Raw genomic sequence first — 25,794 nt, 5'->3', positions numbered from 1 at the left:
TCTGCGCAACGACGAATCTTCTGGGCGCCACAGTGGGGGTTGCGGTACGGTACGGCCGTGGCCGCGATTTAAACTGCCCGCGTTGCAAAGCTGCAGGCAGTCTTGAACACGTACATACCTTGTCGTCACAACGCAGGTGCCAGGACGCACGAACGCACGCACGCACGCACGCAACGACGATCCATGCCTCGACGACCAAGTTCGAACGCGTTACGACACGACTATCTCGCGCGACGTCTGGCGTCTGGCGACATCGTGTGGAGAGCGACATGCGGGCCTGCGAGGCGGGGGACTTGGCAGGTTGGCGGGGGGTCCGTAATCGCCGGATACCAGCGCAAGACGGGGGAGACACAGGAGTGTTTTGGTGGCATGTGGAACCTGGAAGATCGACGAGATCGACGAGCGAGGGGGCGAGTTGGCGAGGTCGACCACGCGTCCAGCGTCTAGCGAGGATCGCGTGCTGACGACGGGAAGCGCACAGAGCCGCGACGTTGTGCGCGCGCGTGGTGGGTCTGTCGCCGGCGTCTTGGCCTCGACCTGTGGCATCAGTGAATCAAACAATTCAGCACACTTGTACACCTGCCCCCACCGCCGCCGCCTCCGACAAAAACGGAGCGATATGGACAGATAACGTCGGTGGTGGCATGTGGAACCTTCGTGCCAAGGGATCGACAAGGGATCGACGAGGATCGTCACCACGATCGGCCACTGCTCTCTCTCACCTCCATCGCTCGCTGCGGGGACGAACAATGAGAACCGTATTGTTCTATGTCTTGTGCGTGGCGTGTCGCCTCCTTGTCGCCACGCGCTCCACCGGCCCGTGGCCACGGGCACACATCTATTTTGGAACAGCATGGCAAAACCCAAACACGACCAACGCGGTACAATGAATATGGCGTGTCCAAACACCATGGCCATGGTGTGAGTCAGCTGGGAATTGGGGGACGGACCGCTACGAGCGAGGTCAAGGGCCGCAAAAGTGGCAATTGCAGCGCGCAGCGACATGTCTCGCCCCGTGCGACACACTGCGAAACACACAGACTGTGGTCGGACGATGATGGATCCGTGAGGCCTTTGTTTCGTTCGTCCATGTGTCCGTCCTCCCTTCTGTGCGACACTGGAGCGGTCCGCCACTGCCGTCACATTACCCCCACCGCAGTACCGCTGTCGTCGACGCTGTCGCTCAGCCACGAGCCACGGGCCACGAGCCACGAGCCACACGCCACCGTCCGCACCGTCCGCTTCCGAGCGTCGCCACCGGCCACCGGCCACCGGGGCCGGGGCGATCTGGGTCCAAAGTCCAGTCCACTGGCCACACATCCACAGATGTCGTACGCGGCTGGCTGTGTTGGGATCTGGCAGCTGGCGCGTGAATTTGGCGCGTGATCCGATAAGCACACCAAGCGTGCTGTAAGGATCTGGAAGAGCGTGGACTCTGTCGTGTGACCCGACGCCAAACCATAAGCTCGACGCTCGACGGGTTGGACGGGCTGAGAGCATTCGGAAAGATGCGGACGCTAGCAACAGACCGTATACACTGCACTAGACGACGATGTGTGGCACCAACGCTCAATCTCGACTGGCCTGCAGATCACATACCCCCCGCATGTCCTGTCACCGCAGATCTCGCTCGGAGCGGCTGGAGGGCATAGACAGCGCTAAACGAGCCCAAGAGAGAGGGCTGTTGGAAATCGAGGAACATTAACAGAGTGTGTTACGTGTTGGAGCGAGGCACAGCGGTTGCAGTTTGCTGACACATGCTTACCGGAGGCACTTGGCACCGGTGGGGAATGAGCACGAGGAGCAATAGAGTCCAGTCAGCCTGTTCCAACCCGTGCCACTACTGTCTGAACCTGGCAACGGCTCCACCGCTCGGTGCTCGCATGCTCTCGGGCTTGCTCTCGTGTGCTGCGACGACTTGGGGGCAGGGGCATGGGCGGAAGCGTCGCAAGGAGACCAACATGAGACTCAGACTCTGCCAATAACCATAAACCTCGATGCCTAGTTCGCCCTGCCCGGCTCCGCAGTCGTCAAAGCCGGTCAAACGGAGTCGCCGGGCGAGGAGGATGAACTCATCAACCTCTTGCTGCCACGACTCCTCCCCGTGACTAGCTTTGCAAAGGACAGAACATGCACGCACAAACGGAACACGGTCGCCGAGCCCGCTCCGGCCTGGCTCGGCCATTAGAGAGAGAGCGAGAGAGAGGCCAGAATGTGGGGGAGGATGTGATCATCGTATCGGTGGCGGTGCACGTTTGTATTGTCCGAAGCGAGTAGTGGAAAGAGGTTCACCATCCCTACACCGCCATTTGCGCCACGGGGAAAGCAAGCCAGACGGGGACGGTCTGCGCCATGGTCATGCCATGACCGTGGCCCTTGGGCCTAGCCTGCGATGCAAAAAGGCCTCCCGCTGGCGTCTGGAGCGGACCATCACCCCGTTTTAGATGGGGAGGATCAAAGAGAACATAGGGAGAGGAGAGGGAGGGTGTGCCGACGCAAACGCAGCCGAGACACGCGACCACCCACCGAGAATGGCGAGCCCATGTTAAATGGCGCAGAGACGGCACGGGTGGCGGAGAACGGCGGAGAACGGGTGGTACGGTCCGTGTTTTTCTGTTTTGTTTTGTTATTTTGCTGTACACTAACCCTCACGGCACACCCAAAACCCTATGAGCGCTGCATTCCTGGCGGCGCACTGGCATTCCGCAGCGCGCGCGAGAGAGAGAGTTAGAGCGCGCGAGAGGGCGGCGGCAGTGGTCAGCGGCGCCGCCGCCGCCGCAGCCCGAGGAAAGGTGACAGCATCTGCTGGCTGCCGGCCTCGGACACCACACACCCCAGCAACACCGGTCATCGGGCCGTCGGGAGTTGGGAGATACTCTGGCATTCCTCCCAAAGGGGCCGAGGCGATCTCTCTCATCAAATACCAACGACCTCACCCGTCATGTCCGTTCGTACTCTCTCTCTCGTACGGCGGTTCCTCGCTGAAACCCTGCATGGAAAGAAGACCCTGCAGCGTTTCGGTTCCGACTGTCAGAGTGTTCCAGGCGCTTTGCGGCAGAGAGGGCAAGAGGCGACGTGTCGTATGCACACATGTGGGATATGGGGGTGCCAAGAGACGACCGATGACGCGAGAGGGTTGACGGTGTTGTCGCAGTGGAGCCGCCATTTGTTAGAGTAGTGGAAGTGGCCGCCCTGTTGCAGATCACTGCCACGTCCGATCGGCGTCCGCCTTGTGGTGGGAAAACGAGGCGGACGGCGGCGGCGTGGGATGGTTGGCAATGGCAATGGACGGCAAAGCGCAGGTGGCACAGGTGGCACACCCCATGTGCGTCCCCAACACTGCTCTCATGCTCATGTACAGAGGAGGGTGTGCCCAAGTGAGGTGACTCGCGACGCTCCCAGCAGCAAGACCTTGCCCGTGTGCGCGCGAGCCGATCTGACCCGGAGGTGCGATCTTTTCGGAGTCGACGCAGTCAGTCGGTGTCGGATCTCTGTGGACGCGGGCATTGGGATCATGGAGAGGACGACGACGGCAAGAGAAAGATGACGAGAGGACAGACGAACAGGGAGGGGAGATAAAGAGCAAGCAATCCGCAGCATACCGCGAGGAGGGAGAGGGGGGGCGACAGGCGAGAGGGCTGATTGCTGTGTACTATTCCTGGCCGAGCGCGGGGGAGATGACTCACACTGGTACACTGAATTGGGAAGCACATGTGCAATGCAGGCGACCGCCCGAGAGAGGTGTCACTGCTGCTGCTGCGGGCAAGAGGCGCTGGGAGCGGCAACGTTGCGGCGGGGCGGGGGCGGCTGTTTCGCGCGAGTGGACGTCCGTTAGTGTCGTTGTTGGGCCGAACTCGACACGCAAGCATCCCATCGTTTGACATAATTCAATATCAACCGCACACACAACAGAGAGAGAAACAGAGATATCAGCTCTCTCGTCCTCACTCTCACTCACTCTCTCACTCTCTCTCTCTTCTCTTCACCCCACACCCCACCCTCTCATTCCAGCCTCCGTCCACCGCCGTCCACCACACCGCCTGAGGCCTCGGCTTCCCACACAAGACACCTCCACCCCCTCCACCTTGCCTCTATCTCTGTCTTCCTCCCGTTCCTCCTCCACCAACCACTCCTCGCCACCATGGCCGACTCGGCCCCAGAGAAGAAGAAGAGACGTGAGCTCACTTGTGCCAATAGCTGCTGACCCCCGGCCAGGCCAGAACGTTGCATGCGACTCGTGCCGTCTCCGGCGTGTCAAGTGAGTATCCCATCACACAAGCTCCAGGGCACCGCCCCCAAGCGCCCTGCCCCATGTGCAACAACGGCGCCGTCCACTCGCTGACCGGACGCAGGTGTGACATGCTCACACTCCTCACCGTCAACGCCGACCCAGCGCGTCCCACGCCGCCTCTGCATGTCCTCGTGCGCGAGCAGCCAGACGTCTCGTGCTCCAACTGCATCGGAAAGGGCATCCGCTGCACCACCAACCAGATTGTCAACCCTTCCAAGCCCAACAAGGGCGGTCGCCGTATCGAAGAAGCCAAGCGCAAGTATGGAAGCGACGGCGCCGAGATCATTGGCGGCCGCACACCGTCTCCCACGGGTCCAGGTGGCGGTGGTGCAGCAGGCCCAGGTCCGGTCGTAGCCTCGGCGTCGGGCTCGGGCTCGGGCAACGGCCTTGCGCCTCCTCCGATGCATTCCGGATCCAGCACCACTCCGACATACCCACCCACACCCCTGCCCCACATGAACTTTCAGCTGCCACTGCTGGACCCGTCTGCAATGGACGGCGCACCCATGCTCAACCCTCTCGGTGGCGGGACCACCATAGGCGGGTTTATCGGTGGGCCATCGCCGGGATTCATGCCCTTCCACGGGGGTTACGACTTTGCCACTCCAGCACCCCTCCTTCCCTTGGTGCCCCCTCCTGCGACACACAGTGGCCAGAGCCACAGCAACGTCAATGTAAACGATACGTGGGCGTCCTCTACCCAGTTCTCCTTTGATACGATGGGTACCGACATGCACTTTTCATCGGACGGGTTTCAGGCGGCCTGGGATGCCCTTGTCATCCCACCTCCCGGCGGCAGCAGCAGCAGCGCCAGCGCCAACGCTGCCGCCGCGCCCCACCTCGTGCATGTGGCACCACCTCCCGTTGCGCCCGAGCCCGTGTCCCCTGGAGATGGTGCCGGTCTCTCTCCCTCTCCACCCGCGCAGTACCCTCTGATCGACATGGAGTACACCTTTGACCCGCGTACCGACTCGATGGTGCCGCGAAGCGGGTCTGCCACGCCTGGACCCTCGTCGCTGACCACCGCCATGTCGTCTCGTCCCAGTTCACGGTTCTCCGACCCCACGCTGGCCTCCGACGACGAACCACTGGCCGGCGGCAACAACATGACCAACGCTGACCGGTACCGGCTGTATCAAGAATCGTTCACTTCGCCCCTCGACACCGCCCTCGTCAGCCGCAAGCGCACCCGCGAAGAGGACGACTCGGACGGCGGCGTCATTGAAGTCGACCGCAATGGTGACCCGTACGCACTGTGGGCGCCCTCGGAGCGCACCGTCCGTTGGGGTCAGCGCGAAATGGTCGCTGAACGTCTTGCAGACCGTGCTCTCGGCCGTGAACTCTCCCGGCATCTAGTGCGAGTGTATTTTCAAGCGGTGCACCTCACAATGCCGGCGATAAGCCCAGAAGCCTTCTACATGGATTGGCAGAGGGCTGGTGAGAGGTCCGACCGCATGACGCCGGCTCAGGAGACGCTCTGCGCAGTCATGGAGGCGTGGGCAGCACGCTTCTCTGACAACCCCGTGGTGGGTGGCGATACGTGCCGGGATACAGGCTGACACTAGATCCTAGGTCTCGACAAGTCAAAAGCAAACTCCGCACCCAGAGGTATGTCGCGAGGTGGTGGTGAACATGTGGAGAGACGCCTCTGCTGACTCGCCGCCAGTGATCACCGAGGAAGGGCAGGTAAGGTGTTGGACGTTATCACCGGGGGCCCATCTAACGCCCAGTTTCTCGTTGGAACCGCTGCCCGCGCACACTGGGGACGGGCACGACTGCCCGTCTGCCAGGCTCTCCTTGCTCGAGCTCGCAAGCTGATCGACATGCATGGCCTCCTGCGCGTACCGTCCGTGACGGGCGTGCAGGCCCTGTCGCTCTACTCGCAGCTCCAGCACATGTCCGATACCCAAGATAACCTGTTAGAAACAGAAATGGAGAGTACGTATGCTGATGACTCTTGAACATTGGTGCTCTTGTGGCTGACGTGGCCGCAGATGAGATGATCCACGCGTCCATCATCAACCAGATGCAGCGACTCGGTATGGGCTGGAGCAGTGACTCGTTCCACAAGCCAACGTCCTCTACCGAACTGCAGACTGGCAGGACGCCCATGCCACACGACGCTGCGGCCTTTAGCGTTGCCCAGGAGCGTATCAAGCAGAGGAGGCTGTTCTGGACCATTGTCGTGGCCGATGCGTTCTGGGCAGCAGGGTCCGGGGCAGAGCCCAAGGTGTAAGTTGTGTGACTGTGTAGCTAGCATCGGCATCTGACGGTCCACACACAGCCCCGACGAAGACGTCGAGACGTCTGGCGCGTGGCTCCTCAACATTGACGAAACGCTCGGGCCGTCGACGTTCAAGGCCCTGTCGTTTTTCATGAATGTGTACCACCAAGCTGCTGTCCTGGGGCGTTCCATCGCCCGCAAACTGTCCGTCCCAGCTCGTCGCCCAGGCAGCATCGACGTGCGAGACTTTTGCAACCGCGTCCGCGGTTATTGGCGAGAGATTGTAGGTTACCAGTGTCAGTTGAACTGCGTTGACCCACGCAGCGTGACCTCTACCGCAACCTCAACGTTCGCTCGGAAGAGTACCTGTCCATGTGCGAACACGAGGTGCTGGGCTTCTCTCCCATTCACGTGAGTTACACATACCGCTGTGTGTTTATGTCACTGACACCTCTCAGCACCTTTCCAGCCTCCGCAGCTCGTGCTGTTTCCTCCTCTTGATCCTCCACCAGCAGGTCGACGAGCAGCTCAAGTTTCGCAAGACGTTGAAGGGAGCATATGTCCGCTCCGACTCGTCGCCCGACTCGGCTCCGCAGGCGGACCACCTCCAGCTGCTGGAGGACCTGCACTTCCAGAGTGTCGACTCGACACTCACAATCGCCCGTGCCACGGTGCCACTCTTGAGTGTTAGTTTTGCTGCCCGTTTCGCCAAGCTGACAACCAGACTCTGCACCCCATGGGAGTGATGCAGGGCGCAGCCATGATGCTGCGCTGCTGCCTGGCCACGACCCAGTTCCTTGCCGTAGGTCGTCTATATACAAGCAAGGTGTATTATCTGCTGACCTGACAGGAAATTCCTACCAACGAGCAAGGGTATCCCAGCACCACTGTGAGTATTATTTATTTATTTCATTTTGTGCTTTTCGCGTTGCTGACAATCTGAAAGACTGGCGGAAACGGGTGGACGTGGGACGTCAAGCAGCAAGAGGTCCAAGTTTGCGTCGAGTCGCTGTACCAAATGGTGAGGTGTGCTTGAGGTCCCCACAGTCAACTCTCAATGCTGACTGCCACCAGGGATGGGCGTGGGCCGACGTCGCAGAAGTCATCGACCGCGTCATGGTCACCATGGAGCGTCTGCACCCGACCGCGGCCGAGTTTGCCACCTTTGCCGAGGCTTCAAAGCCTGCGTCGTTTGGCCAGGTGGCGGCGCAGCGCCAGCGCGAGCTGGACAGGGACACGAACGCCGTCGACGCTGCACTCCGGCTGTGGCCACCACTGTACGTCCCCTTGTGCCTTGGTTTACCCCCCCCCCCCCCCCCCCCCCAGCGTGCTTGCTAACCATGTCAGCTCGGTACCCACCGTTGTCGGTGCATGGAGCCGCAACGCCATCCTCGAATCGCCCAACGGGTCGTTTGAGCGTAGCGAGACAACACCCAGGCTGGAAGCGCGCGCGATGCAGCGCGTGATCGACAGCTATGGCGCCAAGGAGCGACTCGAGGCCGCCAACGGCACCATGAACGGCACGCTTCCCCTCCGCACCTCCGCCGCTGCCGCCACCGCTGCCGCCACCGCTGCCGCCGCCGCCACGGTCTCCACGGTCCCCACAGACTCAATGTCCATGTCCAGTGGCAGCGTCGGGACCACGCCCGCGTCAGACGACGGGACGACAGACTATACCAAGGGCCGGGCCCGGCCGCTGGGCATGACCCCGGCCATGATGTGGGCGCTGGAGCGCCCGGCGCTCGACCACGTCGCGGCGACCGAGGTGGCCGCGCGGCGTATCCAGCGGTCACAGGTGTCGCGGTCCACGACACCCAGTTTGCCGGTCATCGTCCCGCGGGCGGCCGACGAGAGCAGCAGCGGCGTGAGTGTTGGTATGGGTGGGGGCGTCGGCGTCGGTGTGGGTATGGCGCTGGGCGCAGAGATAGAGTCGTTTCTCGAAAGTCTTGTATCATCAGAATAAAAAAAAAAAACAGCAGGCCCCCAAGAGTCGCGTTAACAGTCGAGAGTAGTGTTTTATCTGTGTAAACTGTGTAGCTGTATGGAAATGTGAATTGTGTTCTCTCTACGTTGCCTCGACTTGCTCTGCTTGCTGTCCACAACAAAAAAAATCGGTGCATCTGTCACTCGGTACACGCCCGGCCTCGCTGGCCGCTGTCCTGTTCCCTCGTCTCTTCCCTTCGCTCCTTTTACGCGGAAACAGCAAACTCGAGCCTGTTGCCAGCATAGTCGCGCGCAAAGAAACGCGACGGGTACTCGACACCCTGTGCACCCCTGTCAGTCACCCCGACGTTTCTTTTTTCTGCCCACCTTTGCGCCCGAGTTCTCGGCGCCGGGGGCATCGCAGTCGGTCGCGGCGCCGAGCACGCCCGTGGCCTTGTGCTCGAATATCCGCTTCTGGAGGGCCAGCAGGGCCTCGGGCGTCTTGAGGGAGAAGCAAGGGTGGTTGCGGCCGGCAGTGTCGACGGGGCCAAAGGAGATGTGTACCTGCGCGCGCGGGGGTGTGAGTCAAGGATGTGCGGACAGACACGGTGGCCGAGTCATGGAGTCACGGAGTCGAGGGGGCAGTGGTGACAGGTGAGAGGGGTAATGAGTGTGATAGGGGGTGAGGTTGGGCAGGGGACAGATACCCCACCCCCCCGGACCCCCGCCGCGACACGAAATCAGGACGCAGGAGGCATGTGTGTACGCACTTGTTGACCGGTCGTGCCGACGCTGAACCTGTAACATGTGTCAGTCCGGGACAGCGGAACGGCGGGTGGGAGGAGAATGACAAAAGGAGAGGCAAGAGGCAGAGACGAGAGGCTGGCGCGGGACGTTGTTGGCAACACAACACACCACAACAATCACGCTCTCCCTTCCCCTCCCCTCTCCCTTCCCTTCCCCTCCTCCACCGACACACGCACCATCGCAGGACATCCCTCTGGAGCGCGGGGACGGGGTCGTTGTAGAAGCCCAGGACGTTGCCGTAAAACTCCTCGGCGGCGGGCAGGGTGCCCTCGGGCACCGAGAGGTTGATGTGCTGGATGGCGTACGGGGTGTAGTCCATTGTGGCTATGTGATGGAATGTGAGTGAGTGAGGTGAGTGAATGAGGTGAGTGAGCGAGTGGGTGATTGGTAACGCGCTGCCGGAGATAGGGTGTGTGTGGGGGGAGAGGAATGTGGGGGGGTGGGGGAGACTCGGACGGGCCGGTCCGGCGGGCCGAACGAGGGATGGTTTATAATAGCCTCCTAATAGAAATGGGCCGCTTGGTGGCCGATGTTGTTATCGGGATTCATGCCCGTTTCTAATCAGATTGATAATCGGGTCATGGCTCCGTCACCCGCAGCCTGCAAGCTATAGATAGACGCGGCAGTCCACGACAGATGGATACGTTTGCAGTGGTCGACCTCTCGGTGATGTCCTCCGGCATTGACGGGAATCAACACTGTCGTCCTCGGCCAACCTCACGATCTCCCCCGAGTAGCCAGCGACGACAACACGGCATTTGGGCAGTGCCAAGGTGGCGACACGCCACACACGACACCACATGCGGTCGGGGTGGAGCCGACGTGCTTAAACCAAAAGTGGACATGGAGGCTGTGTCAGACAGACTCGAAGTGGACGTTTCTTTTCACCCAGCAGCATCTGCGAAAGAGGGGATAAACCAGACAAGGGAGTCACCTGCACCTGCGCGAAAAGTTGGAAGCTGAAGGCCGAGTCATCCACTGGCCACTGGCCACTGGCCACTGAGTCGACTCGCTCTCCGCTTTCCTCGGACACGGCCTGGCAGCGCTGGCCGTGTCTCCGGGTTTCGCGGAGGGACCGTCGCCAGAAGCTGGAAAGCTTGGCTTTGTTATGGTCCCCCGGGTGGTTCCCAGAGGCCAGAGATTGATTCCCGAGCCCACACGAAACCCACAAACCTGTTCTTCGGGACGCTGCGACGTATGTACGTCGAGGCGACCGCATTACAGGCTCTGTTCCACAGGGTGTGCGACAAGGGGAACCGACGACGGAAGCGAGGTCGCGGGGGGGGAGGGTGGTCTGCCTTTATGCTGTTGACCTGTCGCTCCATGGGACAGTGCTTGACGTCACTCTTGGGGGGTGCGGGTGCGGGTTTGCATCCGAACCTGATTTTTCATGCTTATTCCTCCTGGATGAGACACACAGCCGCCGAGAGTGGCACCCACCCCCGCTGGCCGCTGGCTGGCGGACGGGACGTACGAAGTCGTGTCTGGAATGCGATGCCAGAGAGGCGGTGGTGCGGCCCGCTGCGTGGTCCACGAGTTCACGTACACCCCACTCACTCCAACATGAGCACCACTGTACCGCCTCGAGAGTTTTGGCAGTGCATTCGTTCAACGCTCGCAATGTTCGGGCACGGGGTGGGCTCCATGTTTAAGATGCTTCTAGCCTTCTGGTGTGCACGTCGGAGGGATGGCAGCCGAGTAAGCGACCGCGAGCTTGCCGCCCCCCTGTGTTGGTCCTGTTGTGGTCGTCCGTGTCGGCCAGGCACAGAACCATTCCACCGCGCACGTTGAACGTGTACAGATCCAGTGCCGTGTGCTTCGTTCGGGGAAGGCAGCAACGGCGAGAAGCATAAGGTTGGACGCCGTCACAACCGCCAGTCCCCTGCTGCCGTACACTTGGCGCACCGAGACGGCCGCTCAGGTCTCAAACGGCGACGACAGGAGCAGCCGAGACAGATGTTGTCACCTCCTCGTGTGCATTGTCGGAATCTGGGGCAGGCAGGGTACGTGTATGACATATGACACGCACAGGTGACACACCCCCGACGCAGGACCTGGACGTGTACGGCAGCAAGCAATCCTCTCGCTCGGATGTGTAGAGTGCGTGTGTCATGGGGTCGATCGGCCGTAGGTGGGCTTTTGCCTCCGCCGGCGCGGGAACGCGAATGACCACAACCTCCAGTACTCTTGCCAGGCAGGCATCCAGAGGCACCGCAGTACAAAGTCGGCGCACCACGAGCGGACGTGCGTTGGTGCGCAAAGGCCTGACATACCTGAACAAAGGAAATCATGGATCCAAGGGACATGGCTTCTCTGGGTCTCTGGGTCGCTGGGTTCGGCGGGCAAGGGGCAGTGACCGGTGGACGGGATATCCATCTTGTGACGCCGGCTGGGACACTACTCGCTACACTCGTTCGGATAGGTCACAACAGGGTTTGTGCCAAGGCTGATATAATCTTGGAACAAAGCGCCCATGGCGCGTGCACAACCCCACTTGCCACTCATCCACTCCTCGCACCAACTGATGGCATCTGGGAACACCAGCTATCGTGCTGCTTGACTTGTTGGCCACACCGCTGCTGGAAACGGAAACCGCAACGGCAAACACGGCAGCTCGCCCGGCATTTTGCTTTCCCTCGTTTTCTGTCACCACCGCGCACCTACCAACCGTCCACGCCTCGCTGACTATTCGCCCTTCCCCCCCCAAACAACCCCCTCTCTCCACAACCTTACCGCCAGACACCTGTCCTAAAACGACTCGCATAACCCAGAACACGCACGACGGGGCGCCGCGACTCGCCAAACTCAAGCGGCAGAGCGTCCCGAACCCGCCATCGACATTGGTCACGTCGTCGTCGTCGCAGGTCGAGGCCGACATTCCGAGAGAGCTCGGCTTGTCGGCCATGTTTGTCCTCACAGCCGAGTGGAATGTAAGTGGGCGTGTGGGGATCGTGATGAGGCTTGGGCTTTGGGTTTGGGCTTTGGTTGAGTGGGTAGGTCGAGGCAGCTGGGCAACGCACTTGGGGGAGCGTCAGCCAGGGGTGGACCACCACCACAACCATCAGTGGCCCCAGCACGGTTCACCGTCACTGTACTGTCGAGGCCGACCAGCGAGCAGTAATCCACGTTCTCACCGGTCGCAATGTCAGGTGGTGGGCGATCGGCCTCCACAACGCCTTGCCTTGGCCCGGAGATTGCGGAGTATTACAGAATGATCCGACAACCACGGACCTCGATAGCCTTTGGACATGGTCATGCGCCATAAACCTCCACCAGTGGGTGTGAATATCGGGCACAACATGGTGTGAGGGGGGCTGTGGATCCTCGCAGTTCAGCTCCTCGTGACGAACCAAGCGAGCCACACCCACCTGCAGTTGCAAACACCCTCGCCTGGGCGCTTACATGCCCATGTGACGTCTTAGTTTGGCGGGGATGGCGACTGGCCTTCCACCCTCAGTGGTCCCCTTTTGGCATGTCGAAGCGCAGCGGCGAACCAACACCCTGCGCTATACAGCCGATACCAGTGCTATTTCTGCTTGCTCCCCGCCACAGCGTCTGCTCCCCAAACCCAATCTCCGCCACTGAACAGCCCCTATCGGGCTGCCGAGCGGTGCGGAGTGAGGCGTGGTTGCCGATCTGCCACCTTGTTCCCATGCCATACCTGCCCAGCCTTGTTCTTGTTCGCTGGTATCCATTCTTCCCCTGCTCCATGCTCCATGCTCATTTTCCAATGACCCGCTGACATCCGCCAGGCGCTCATCACGTACGCGTCCGAGAGCGTCCAGGAGATCCTCGGCTACGAGACGTACGAGCTGCGCGGCAAGACGAGCTACCTCATCTTCCACCCGGACGAGATCATGGCGCTCAAGGAGGCTCATTAGTGAGTTTTCAGACCGGGGTTTTACAGGCCACAGGCCACAGGCACTTTGGTCGTGTGGCAGGGGTAGTGAGAGGTGAGACGCGAGATTGCAGGCGACGTTCTGGGTGCTGGTCATGCGTCGTGGAGGGGTCGGCCAAAAATATCCCCAGAATGTGCGTTGAGGGCCGACCTAACACGGGTCGAAGTGGTCAGAGGGAAACTCGACATGACCTGTGTCACAAGCCAGTTTGTATGGAAGATGCTCGCCCGCGGGAACCCCTCGTCGGCATTTATGGCAGCACGATCTTGTCTCCAAACGGAGTCGCTGGGTGAAGGTAGGAGGGAGGTCCTTGCGGCCGTCGTTCGCACCCACCTTTAATGTTTTCGGTATTCATCGAGAACAACTGCCTCTTGCTTTCTTCGAGACCCCATTGGCAGTGTTTCTGGCGCAGCCAGTCCCCTCCTGGCTGCGAATCCTCCTCGTTTTTTATTTCTTTTTTTTATGATTATTGAGTGAAAACCAAACTTATTCACCCCAGCAACGCCCTCGTGCAACAAAAAGTGGGGTGTACAATGTTTCTACGCCTGTTACATCAACAAGGATTTTACGTCGACTGCGCCGTCACCTAGTAAGTAGACTGGAGGTAGTGTTTTATTGACCCCCCTCCCAGCTCGACGGTGTACAACCTTATTGTCGGGACCCTCACGCGCGCAGTCAATGGCCCCAACCACTCTCGTGAGCCTCTTCCGCTGCAACCAAGTGCGATGTAAAACTATATCCCGCTTAGAAATCGTGACTCGGGCTAACGAGCGCAGGCCTCGCGGCGACGGCGCGTGAAGTCGTAGAACTCCGAGGCGGCCGCCGGCTGTCTGTAAGTCTTGGAATTGCCGTGTCTCTACCCTGTTCACACCCCAACCGCGTATTTGCTCTCCGGCAACTAACCGCTCCAGAATCTAGATCCCTGGTCGAGCCCGCGTCTGCAATACCCTGGCGAGGTACCGCCGTGGATGCTCGACCCCGAGAGCGAGTGGCCACGGCCCGAACCGATCCACCGCACATTGTTCCTGCTGGACAGGTTTACGGATGCCGTGCGAATAATGTTTGCGTCAAACGAGCTGATCGTTGGCGAATCCGATGCTGTGAGTTGAGTGGTGGAGTGTGTGTGGCTCCCTGGTCTCGACCTAGAACCCACCCTAGGCCATCGCTCTCGTCCAGTCTGTGCGGCTGCTTGTCGAGCCGTACCGTACGGTATACCCCTATGGCCATTTCCAGTAAAAACCGAACTCCACTGACACGTCCGTCAGCTCAAGGACCAGTCGTTCTACTGCATCGTCCTCCCGAGCGAGCGTGCCAAGGTCCGCCAGTGGGTCGAGTCATCCAAGACGTGGACGCCGATCGTGTACGACAATGAGCGGACAGGCGGGTACGGGTACTTGTCCTTTCACGTTCTGAGAGTAAGCGTCTCGTTTGACAGGTTCGGTCCCGCTCGCCACGGTCACCAGAGTTGAGAGTGGCAGGTGGTAAGCTGCAGACGTGCAGTCGACAGTCGACAGCATGCCAGCCTTCACCGTGGTCGGCGCTCCAGCATGCTTTGCAGTAGCTGACCTCACACTTCTTCCAGGTACCCCAAATTTTACCTGCCGGCGAGCCGCTGCCACCTACAACCGACGAGCAAGTCATCGGCATGGCTGGCCAAGAGCTGATCCCCATCGAGGGGATCTTTACTGCATGCAGCGACGGGATCGCGTGCGTTATCGGGCCCCTGCCAAGGGAAGAGGTGTGATCTGGCGCACAGCGAACGGGCGAGCCGAGGACGCCGGCTGCGCCTGGCAAGTGCGAACCGCGGAGCGGCTGGGACCGGGGCGCGTGCAGCCACGTCTCGTGGCTGAAAAGATGGACAGGCGCACAATGCCACGCCAAGTGGACTGTGCGCCAACCGCACTTAGCGCTGCCAATACGGACACTGGATACGCTGGTGGCACTGCGAGAACTTGATGGGTGGCGGGTGGAAGGGCACGGGGGGGGGGGTATAAGAGGACAATGGTTGCGTCGTGTTGTGACCGAAACCCCGTTACGCGACAGAGACGGGGCTGGGACGATCTGGGTTGTACAAGGACACTGTATCTGTTAACATTTTGCATTCTTTCTCTGCTTTCTGTGGTATTGACGCTGCCGTATATCTCGTATTTGCGGCGATTTTTGCCACTTTTTCCACCCCAAGCTTCCCTCTAACAAGCATGTACATACCCTTCGGCAGTCTCTATGAAGGCAAGCACGGGCGTGTGGCGTGCAGTTGTTGTCGAGCGCGACCGCCGCATTGACCGTGAAGCTGTCTTGCGCTTGGCCGCACACGCTAAAGCGAATCTGGAAAGAGCATCACAATCGAGTGATGTAGTTGAAAGACGACGAGGACGCCATGCGAGCCCCACCTTTTGAATCAAGCGGCGACAAGACTCTGCCACAACAGGCGCGTCTAATGCGTTCGTTGAGACTGGTACGGATGTGCATCACGCTGCCACTATCGTACTGTGCCACAACCACCATCGGCACCATCGACCACAGCTCTCGCACAGCCGAGGCTGTTATCCGATATGGGCCCATACGTCAACGCGCGTCAACTTTTTTGGGCCGAGGCCGAGGTTGCAGGTCCCCTTCGGTGTGGGGCCATGTGTCGGATCTGGCAAACTGGCCGAGCCAGCGACGAGATTGCGTAATCCTCCGGCCTCCGAAGTTTCTTGGCTCTCGGGGGTCATATCTCATGTTGCTATCGCGCATGAAATAGCCACTTGGCCTCTTTTAACCTCTTCGTCTTGCGTGCACGAGGGGATGGACAGGAGAGCGTCAATGCGGAAGTGCGAGTCGGTGGGGCGGTGCTGTGTGAGTAGAAGGGACGTGGTGAGTGAGGCTGTGGCTGAATGTGAGTGTCCGTTATCGCGTGCGCCCAGGCGTTGTTCTCCTGGCGGCTGCTTGTTTATGATATCCAGGCCACTCGAATGGTACTGTCAACATGTCAGAGCGATCAGAGCGTTGGAGAAGAGTAGATGGAACATGCTGGATGTTGTGGTATGGCATGTGGGTAACGAGGAGAGTGTTAACAACTTCGGATCCGATGGGGTGGACTACTCTTGTGCTCTCACCGTACGGCCATTTCCCCCTCACTTTCCCACGGGTGCCCCCCCCTCTTGTGGCAACCGCCGCTTCCGAGGGGTATTCTCCCACGGTGTCCCTCGATGGCCGTCGGCCTCGCCGTGCGCGCGATGGGCCGACTGTTGCTTGCTGCTGCCCCGGTGGTGGTGGCTCTGTTCTAATCGACCCGTCTCACCCATTTTTATTCTTTCCTCCACGACTAGAACACAAAGCATTTGGGTGCGTGTATAGTGTCCGTGTGTCTGGCAGTCGGTCGTCTCTTATCCCTTTCCTCCACCTCCTTTCTACCTTATTTTTCTACCATCTTATCGACACATTGTTGGGCCTCGCCTTCTCACCCTTCCAACTGGACACACATCTCGGACCCGCCGTCGGTTCCAGCCGCCGACAGCGCCAGTGCAACCGCCGCAACCCCCCACCCCCCACACAACTCGTCCCATCGACTCCTTTTTGCTCGCTTTTGCTTTTGCCTGCGCTTTCTGTGTGACGCCACTGCCGCTCTCTGCCGAGTCCTGACACTGCGCTTCCGTCAGCGTGCCGCAAAAGGACGCATCTCCACGCCCCCCCCGACTTCAACATCGTCGGTCGTCCACCACACTCCCCCTTGCCCGTCCACCACATCCACCACCATGCAGGAACCCACCCCACCCTACGAGGACATTCTGGAGGACGAGACTCTGGCTCCCCTCAAGCGTAACCATGCGTGTCTCCAGGTGAGTCGTCCTCTTGTCTTGGGGCCGTGGAGCCACTGCCGGTTTCGGTACCGATTTCCACGCCCCGATAACAATGTGACGTGAGTCAGCAACTGACCCCCATGTCCCTCAGTGCAAGAAGCGCAAGGTCAAGTGCGACGCTGTCCGTCCAACCTGTAACCCATGCATGCGCTCGCACGCGCACGCCCTGCGGTCCGCGCAGCGTAACAAGAGCCGCCCACCTCCTCTCGTGTGCTCATACACCGAGGGCGACGAGGAGGAACTGCCGGACGATGCCGGCATTGTGGTTGATGCCGAGCGCAAGAGGTCGTCGGCAGCAAGTGTTGCCGGGGGTGCGAAGCGAGCAGCTGTGGGCGACAAGATGGGCCGCGAACGCGACCGTCGTGCCGTCGAGGACAAGGACACACTAAAGGCGCGCATTGCCGAGCTCGAGGCGCGTATTGCCGCACTCACCACCAACGACACGGCCGCAACCGGTCAAAAGCAGTTCCCCACGCCTGAGAGCAGCATTGCGGGCTTCACCTCGACCAACCCTACCAACAACTGGAACATGCCCATGAACGCGTTCCCTGTCCCACCGCCCACACTCAACTCGGAGCCTTCGTATGACGCGCCGTTCGTGTCCGTCGAGACCGGCGCGCCAGGCCAGTTCCAGTCGTTTGACTTCTCCAACCTGCTCATCATGCCCAACCACTGGCCCAAGAACCTGCCGTCGCCGGCCGTGCTCGAGCACCTCATCGACACGTTCTACCAGTGCGAGCCCCAGTTCAGCCGCATCGTCCACCGCGGAACGCTGCTTGCGCGTCTGAAGATGCCGCCCACCGGCGACGGGTTCCCGTTCGCTGGTCTCCTCCACGCCATCTGTGCTGCTGCTGCCCCACATACTGCATGGACCAGCTCGCGTGCACCCGCCGAGCTCGAGGACCTGCGTAACCGCCACATCAAACTGGGCATGGACCTCGAGCTGAGCGAGGACTTTGCTTCCGCACAGACCGAGGCGGCCGAGCGCTGCATTCGTCACGGCACTGTCATGTGTATGATGGGTGGCGGCCAGTTTGTGTTCGACGTCACACGTGCGCAGTTGATCCTCACCATCTCGTACCTCAACCAGGGCATGGCCCTGCGCGCGTGGATGGTGTCGGGCTCACCGGCGCGTCTCATCAAGCTGCTCGAAATCACCAACCGCAACCGCCGCAAGACGGACAAGCCCGCCATGATGAGCCCACCCAAGACGGACGTGGAGCGCGAGGAGCGGCTCGCGACTGTCTGGGTCGCCTTCTTGCTGGATTCGTGCTTTTCGGCCAATTCGGCATGGGCGCCCAGTCTCGATCTTGACGATATCCGCGTGCCCCTGCCAGCGAGCAGCGACGAGTTTTTGCAAAAGTTTGACAACTCGGGCTACGTCAAGCCCAACCCGCAGACGGCGCACGACCCGGACCTCTTGGTCAACCACCCGGTCCCGGACCAGTTTGTGTTTGTGGTCAAGTGTGAGTGGAAAAGAAAAGGACCGTGAACAAACAGCTGCTGATGTTACCCCGCAGCCACAATCCTTCTTGCCAGGGTCGCAAAGTGGATTCGAGAGTGGCAGCAGCGCGTGATCCAGCCGGGCGACGAAATGAAGGGATTCCAGAGCCCCTCGTTTGTCAAGCTCAACGGCGAAATCGCGTCATTCCAGTAAGTACCATCATGCCACAAGAGGTCCAGGTTTCTGACATCTCCTCCAGGATGAGCCTGCCGGCGTCTCTGAAGAACATTTACCGCCTGGTCGATGCCGGCGGCAACAGCACCTTCAATGCCGAGCTCATCAGCATCCACCTGTATCCCAACCTGTCGCTGTTGCTGCTCCACGAGCTGTTTGTCGACTGGAAAGGTCCCGAGACACCGTCGCTGCGCCAGATGCAGACGGCATTCGAGGCCGTTGTGGGCTTCATCCACCTGGTCCCGTCGCAGATGGACGTGTCGCACATGATCAACCCGCTCATTGCCTTTTCGCTGTTCAACGTCGGCAAGATGGTCAACCGCTTCATCATCCGTGCCAAGGAACAGGAGCAGTATGCGCTCGCCATGCGGTGGAACACGGACCTCATGGCCGTCGTCAACCTGCTGGAGCGGTACGGCGCCAAGCACGCGCTCGGCCACCACCTCGTCCAGTTCCTCAGCAACTATCAGAAACTGTACGAGAGCGGCGTCCTCCTCGAGCTGGACTGTGCCGGCGGCGACGCCAACTACAACACTCCCACGCACAACGTCGCCTCAGCATGCGAGGTTCCCGAGTCGTCGACGCGCTCGTCGGCCGCGTCCGCGTCGGGCGGCACCACGTCCGCGAGCCCCGCAGTCAACTCGGTCGGCCAGACGCCCGACAGCAGCATCAACACCGACAGCATGGACGGCCGCGCGTTCGGTATGGGCAGCCGCAACGGCAACGGCGGGGGTAGCGGCATGGGCGCCGGCGCGTTCTCGGGCGCCGGCGGCGCAATGTCCAACGGGTTCGGCGACGCGACGCTGCCCGTCTTTGGATCCCAGACGTCGCCGACGTTTGACCCGTCGCTCCTCGACTTCCTGGACCCGCTCGCGGCGGCCCAGGTCTCGGCCGCACTGGACAGCGCGTCAAAGGACCCGAATTACCTGCCCGACCTGTTTGCCGGGTTGACCGACACGACGTCGTTCAACTGGAACACGCAGCCGGGCGCGTGAGCCACGAGAATGAGGACCACGGCCCTGAGCGAGGGCAAGAGGAGGGGGGCTTTGTGAACGACGGTTTGTCGACAACGCACAGACGCCAAGACGGCCTAGAACCCAATCGTTATTCCGGCAGTAATGTGGCCCCCTCCGGACTTGGCAGACAACGACCGAGGAATGTGCCAGGAGACACTGGGGCATTTGCCTGAGTGAGTGGCATTTGCCTGAGTGGCAGCCAAATACGTTCCCAGGGGCCCCGACAGGTGACCGAGGGAGGGAGGGAGGGAGGGAGGGAGGGAGGGAGGCAAAGACGTACGAGTAAGGCGAGGAGCGTCTGGGGCAAGGCAGTCCATCCACTCCATCCGCGAGCCAGAGATCCCAGAGAGCCAGAGAGGGTCGAGGGGACAGACTAGAAAAAATCACCATTTACTTCTTGTGTACTGTAACGCTTTTTTTGTTCTGAATTGTATTTATTTCTTCGCAGCAGGCTGTACCCTTTGTTTGTCTACCCTTTCGCAACAGTAACGATGGTGCATACAGTACAGTACATTGCCGGGATGTGCGGCGCGGACGTGCTGGCGCCGACTCGCGACTAACCTGCCGAGCCGAGGGGGACCTGCTGCTGACTAACCACCACCGACAAACAATCACACGCAGGGAGTGAGGGTGTGTGTCTGTGTCTGTCTCATTCCATGATGAATGCGGGGGGGAGGGAGGGGAGGGGGGCACACGGGATAAAGATGTTGCGCAGCGATGGGTTTGTGGTAAACTGTGACCGGACCGAGTCTGGTCTGGCCATGAGGGGCATATCGGGAACACAGGGTGCTTGCGTGGCCCGTAGTTGGTCGCTGTGCCTGCTCCGAAAGTCCGTGACGCCTGAACGACGAAGGCGAGAGAGAGGAGGGGGGGGGGGGGGGGGGGACACCGAGAATGAGATGTGGCAGGGAGCGAACGAGAACGAGAACGGACGGTTCGTGCGGCGCTCACGGCCCGGAGAGAGGCCAACGTTGAGAGGATTTGCAAGTGCAGTGGCACACCAGGAGCTGCAGGTGAACTCCATGGTCGTCCAGCGGTGTGCAAACAGCGACACCGGCGACACCGGCGCGATTGTCGTGCGGGGGCGTGGAGCAACGTTGTCGCTATCTATCAACCAACATTCCCCACTCCCCTCGTCGTCAGTGCCACTCGGCACGCTAGAGCAGGGCGTGACATAGAACTGGTTCAGGCGCGATCAGGCGGCGAGTGGGGTCTCCCCGATCTCGCTCCTGCCTTTTGCCTGATTTTCAAAATCGACTGTTCGGCGGCATGAATCCCAACATGCCGCCTACACCCAGACCCTACACTCTGCCTTGGCCCTACTACACCCTCTCCGGGCGTCGCCTTGCGCCTTGCAGCGTACTCTGTAGTACGGGGCATGTCTCCCCCGCGTGGCACCGATAACAGACAGCTGACAGCCGGACTACCGCGCTGAGTCACGGCGATGTGTCACGGACACGACGAGCAGGACGCCGGCGCAAGGTCTCCCTCCACGAGGGGGCAGGTCAGGCGGCGGACGCCCGCCGCCCGCCGGTGTGATTTACCTCACGAGGGTGACGGCAAGGGTGAGGGCGACGGCGATCGCCAGCTCAGTCGCCGGCCCGGTGTGGCCCCCGCGTGGGTCGGCGATTGGCGATTCGTGGGCGGCGATCGCATGCCCGAGGTAGAAGGTTGCAATTACTGGGCCCGACGCAGAGCGAGGCAGAGCGGGGCAGAGCGGGGCAGAGCGAGGCAGAGCGAGGCAGAGGCCATGCGCAGCCGGCGTAGCGCTGTGGCACTCGTGAGCGCCGGTGTGGGCGACTCTTTCTGGAATGTAATGTGAGTTGAACGAGAAACCAGGGGCTGGACCCGACACCGACACCCACACGACCTGAACATTGACCCGGTGACCTCTTGTGCCAAGCGTTTCCAGCATGCCATGGTAAACAAGAGACGAGACAAACGGACGTGCCCTCTGACATGGCAGCTGCATAGCCGAGACCGAGACCGTCCCGGGGTCCACTGTGGTGGGCCACGGGGCGCGGGCTTGGCGAAACGATGCGTCACCTGGCGCGCAGCCAGAGTAGCTGCCACCTACTGCTGCTGCTACTGCAGAGTCACCGGCTGTCCTTTCTGTGTTTTCCCGAAGGTACGAAGCGAAGGAAGGGTACGTGGAGACCAGGATGGCGCTCTGGGTAGTGACTGTTCCCGAACGCGCCATGGTGAGATGCCTCGGTCTCGTGCGCAGGAGACGACAGCCCCAGCTGACGTGGTGCATGATGCCATGCCACCAGGAGCCACGGGGGGTGGCCACCGCCGCCGCGGCTCGCTTGGAAAAGCCACGTCGTGGTGTCCAGCCCAGCCCTTCCCAGGCTGTGAACCAGAGTGTGTAAAATAAGAAACGTTTTCCCGCGTCAGTTCAGCGCTGCTGATCGTGGTGCTGGTGCTGGTGGTGGTGGTGCTGCTGCTGCTGAGCCTTGATCATTTCCTTGACCTCTGCCAGAATGGCCGTTTGTCTCCGAAGCGACAGCAATACGCCACCGCCACCGACGGGGTTAGTAAGGGGGTAGTGCAGCGTCTGCCGCGTCTGGTACAGCGCATGAGCTTGTGGGAGTGCTTGCGAGGGGGGCAGGAGCAGGGGGTGCAGGCGGGCAGGTACGCGAAGAGAACGCAGTCGGCACATGGGTACGCGGGGTACGTGGTTCTCGTCACATGGCATTCGTTGTGTGTGTGTGCTGGAACTGGAATGGCCGATGGAGAAAACGACATGACGTTTGTGGCAATTCCCGTTGTTGATGGCCAGTTTATACAAATTCCAACATGTTGGAACGAGGGCGGTGTGCCCTTGTTATCTCCTGGATGATCCCCCGCGCGCTGCGGCTCTGAAGGGTGTCGTTTCCCAACGGACATACTGGCGGCGGCGGGGGACGACGAGGGGACACGAAGGGGGGGGGGGGTATCTTTGATCCTGAGGTGCCGTGGCGCAGGCGGCACTGACGTTTGCGTGGGACGTCAAGAGCGTCAGCAACACATGTCAGTGAGAGTTTGCGTGTCGATGGTGAGGTGTCCCCCCGCCTCCCCTGGAAGCAGTCTCTCCCCCCCTGTACCTTTGTCGTCTACACCCAAACGTCTTCCTATGCCGCGACCCAACACCCGCTCGGCAGACTGCGAGACCCACCTGCTGCATACAGTGTGGCGCGCGCCGTTTGCCTGCCCCGCAAGACCTGCCAGACCCGCCGTGCCCGCCACTCTGAGCGCCACAAGGCGTCCTCTTCCTGCGTCGTCCCGCCGGGCGACTGCCCACAGATCCAAGACATGTACCACCGGCACACAGTTATGCCGAGGTGCACACCCCCTCGTTCGGCACTTTGGCGGCGGCAGTGCCCTCTGGTCTCTAGCTTTTCTAGGCCTCTCTCTACACGGGCGCTGGTTCCCCGCAGCGCTGGAATTGTTGACCGTCGGGGACGGGACTTCTAAAGCCGCACGCAGGTGCAGCAGTGGTTGTGAGCCGAGCGAGGGTTGCAGGTTGATGGCATCAGTGATGGAGAGAGAACAATAAGCACTGGAATGCAGGATGCAGGTTGGGCAGGTTGTGCCCAGGACCTGGGTGCGGGGCACACACTTGTCTGTCGACAGAGACGAGTACGGGCGGGCGGGGACGAGGGCGACTGAGCGAGACCACAATGGAACAGGAGACCCAGACCGAGGGAAGCGACAAGGTGCCTCTCTCTCTCTCCATGCCTCGACACAACCCTGTGTCCGTTCTCTGGCCCCAACCGGCCCGGCGGTACCGCGACAGCGGGCGACGACATTCCGTAGGGTTCAGCCAAGACCTTGAAGGATCCCAGACCCAGTGCTGCACCAGAGGAACGCAAACCTCGCTGTGGCGCCGCTGTCGCTCACGGATGCAGACGGCCAGACGGCGAAACACCACGGCTGGGGGGCGGGCAGCACGGGCGCCGCGCAAAGGGCAGAGAGCAGTGATCAGTGACCCAGAGTGAGAGAGAGGAGACATGCCTCTGCACGTCTTTGCTGGTACTTTTGGAGAGACGCCACAAGACGGCCTGCTGCAGCGCTTCTAGCAGACAGAGTTGCGAGCGTGATGAATATGGGGTCGGGGCTTGGCACGGCGGGCTTGGAAGCTTTTTACGCGGGAGGGCTCTGGCCAGAGCATGGGGCCTGGCTGGGTACCTGGGTGTGTCGGCGTACACAAGAGTAGCAACGTGCCCAGTCTGCTGTGGGTGGGTGGGTGGGTGGGTGGCAAAGGGAACGCTTCTGGGCGGGCGAGAGGGGCCCTGCGAGGTAGGCTGCAGATGCAGGAGGTGCAGGAATGTGGGAGGCTCGTCGGTGGCCGCCGGTGGCATTGTAGGCGGAGCAGTAGGATGTGCCCAGGCAGAAGGAGACACATGAACTGGACAGCCAAAGCAGTGGTGGTGGTAGTATGGTGTGGCCCACAAGCATACGCAGCTGCTGCTTTCCTGTTTTTGCACGGCTCTGTGGCAACAGGAGCTCCTCGTCTCTGTGCACTCGACCACGCACACGTCCACGAGGGCTGCAGTGGTAGAGAGAAACAGAAAGAGCGAGAGAGTGGACACAACGCATTTCGAACCACCACCCACCGAAACCGACTGTGCCCATTTCCCTCCGTCCCCCCACTCCCCTCCCTTCCTTCCCCCCCGCCCACGCGCGCCAACCGACGAACGGGCCGACTTTCGCACCTTGACCACACTCAGATCCACCTCGTACACCATCCCATCTGTCCCACCCCCTCGTTCGCCTGTACGCTCGCCAGTCACAACAGCATCCTCCTCACAGCATCGCGGCGTACAAGCATCACCCGACCCATCCCCCCCTCCCTGCGCAGTCCCCCACCACCCCTTCCTCGTCACATCCACGACACAGCACGCCCCCCCTAATTGTTCGCCGCTCAACATCGTGCAACGACACACACCCCGCACGACTCTGTTTACCGTCTCGTCGCCAGATCGCCACCGTGAGTCGGGCGGCTCGTGCGCGGGAACAGCGCAGGAAGTAGGCCGAGGGGCACACAGGCATGCAGGCAGCAGACTGGACGCGGCGACATTGCTCTCGGAACGAGGACTGCGCCGGGTGCGAGCACATGTGGAGGACGACGAGGTTGTCTTTTGTGCTTCTTGCGCGCGCATATCTCTCTTCCTCCTCCTTCTGCTCTAGTTGCCTGCTTCCCCTTGGTGTGTCGGCGTCGCGACGTCGCCAGGGGGTCCGTGTGTGTGATGTGTGCGCGCACCCAGTCAGGTCCGACCGTCGACACTGGTCGAGCATCTGCGGTCGACGGCGTTGCTGGCGTCTGCTGGCGTCTGCTGCCCGGCGTGTTCTTTGAGGAGGCGTTCTTGAAAGTGCGATTGCTGATGGAAACCACAGCCTACACGCGTGCGAGCAGAGCAAGAGCCTCGTCGGTGTGCGCACATCGTTCTGACCATCACGCCCGTCTGATTGTTCGTGTGATCTTCGCAACACCAACACCAACAGTCACCTCCCCCCCTCCCCTCCATCCAGAACTTGCATATTACGTGCACTCGGTGACCGCTTCTTGGAAACACCATCCCCCCCACCCTCATCAATCAATCAACACACACCATCTCACACCCCCCACCCCCACCCTCCACCCAGTCCTCACCCCCACCCCATCTTGGCCCTCCTTGATCGTTGCAGCCTACAGCCTTAGTCGCTTGGCCTCTTCGACCATCGGTACCAGGTACCATCTGCTGTCCACGTCTGGGTAGATAGGATCTACTACTGGTGAGCAACACTTGAGCGCCGCCTTTTTTTGCGTGCAGCGTGTGGTGGCTACCCCGTCAGTTGCTCACCTCGTTAGGCACAGGTGGCACACACTTGCCCCCCTTCCTTGCCCCCTTGGTCACCCCCCATCCACCACCACCCCACCCCAGTACGCCGGCAACATCGGCCGCCACCACCACACTTTCCATTCCTCGTCCTCCCACTCCCACCTCGCACGGCCGCCGTGCTGGACACTGCGTTCACCACCAAACACCTGCTACACCCAAAGGCACTGCCTCCTCCTTTACCCCTCGCATCACCGGCTTGTCTCAATCTTGTCTCTGCCAGCTGTGCCACTGAGGCCTTGGTACTCGCCGA

At 60.9% G+C, this 25,794-nt stretch overlaps 4 protein-coding genes across 4 annotated transcripts; 3 read left to right on the top strand and 1 right to left on the bottom strand.

Annotated features, from left to right (window-relative positions):
• Positions 1-4,141: 4,141 nt before the first annotated feature.
• Positions 4,142-8,527, top strand: EHS24_009163 (uncharacterized protein; the record flags this gene model as incomplete). Its single annotated transcript, XM_028624456.1, has 16 exons — positions 4,142-4,175; positions 4,216-4,258; positions 4,353-5,817; positions 5,857-5,899; positions 5,958-5,977; positions 6,022-6,229; positions 6,286-6,523; positions 6,576-6,798; positions 6,840-6,926; positions 6,974-7,201; positions 7,240-7,317; positions 7,366-7,404; positions 7,462-7,536; positions 7,590-7,792; positions 7,863-8,379; positions 8,525-8,527. The coding sequence occupies 16 exons, from the start codon at positions 4,142-4,144 to the stop codon at positions 8,525-8,527; spliced, it is 3,504 nt and encodes a 1,167-aa protein (XP_028475528.1).
• A 177-nt stretch (positions 8,528-8,704) lies between these two features.
• On the bottom strand, positions 8,705-9,564 carry EHS24_009162 (uncharacterized protein; the record flags this gene model as incomplete). The annotated part of the gene is made up of 4 exons (XM_028624455.1): positions 8,705-8,779; positions 8,826-9,002; positions 9,209-9,236; positions 9,422-9,564. 4 exons carry the CDS (start codon positions 9,562-9,564, stop codon positions 8,705-8,707), a joined length of 423 nt encoding a protein of 140 aa, XP_028475527.1.
• Positions 9,565-12,148: 2,584 nt separating this feature from the next.
• On the top strand, positions 12,149-14,613 carry EHS24_009161 (uncharacterized protein; the record flags this gene model as incomplete). Its single annotated transcript, XM_028624454.1, has 8 exons — positions 12,149-12,175; positions 12,998-13,125; positions 13,776-13,840; positions 13,921-13,976; positions 14,056-14,244; positions 14,303-14,353; positions 14,410-14,534; positions 14,610-14,613. The coding sequence occupies 8 exons, from the start codon at positions 12,149-12,151 to the stop codon at positions 14,611-14,613; spliced, it is 645 nt and encodes a 214-aa protein (XP_028475526.1).
• Positions 14,614-16,881: 2,268 nt separating this feature from the next.
• EHS24_009160 (uncharacterized protein) lies at positions 16,882-19,659 on the top strand (the record flags this gene model as incomplete). Its single annotated transcript, XM_028624453.1, has 4 exons — positions 16,882-16,965; positions 17,078-18,452; positions 18,507-18,639; positions 18,690-19,659. The coding sequence occupies 4 exons, from the start codon at positions 16,882-16,884 to the stop codon at positions 19,657-19,659; spliced, it is 2,562 nt and encodes an 853-aa protein (XP_028475525.1).
• Positions 19,660-25,794: the final 6,135 nt, after the last annotated feature.

The sequence above is a fragment of the Apiotrichum porosum genome, assembly GCF_003942205.1.
Source record: "Apiotrichum porosum strain DSM 27194 chromosome Unknown scaffold_8, whole genome shotgun sequence".
Lineage (NCBI taxonomy): Eukaryota > Fungi > Basidiomycota > Tremellomycetes > Trichosporonales > Trichosporonaceae > Apiotrichum > Apiotrichum porosum.
Note: the sequence above shows the minus strand (reverse complement) of the source record. Positions and strands in the feature narration are given on the sequence as shown.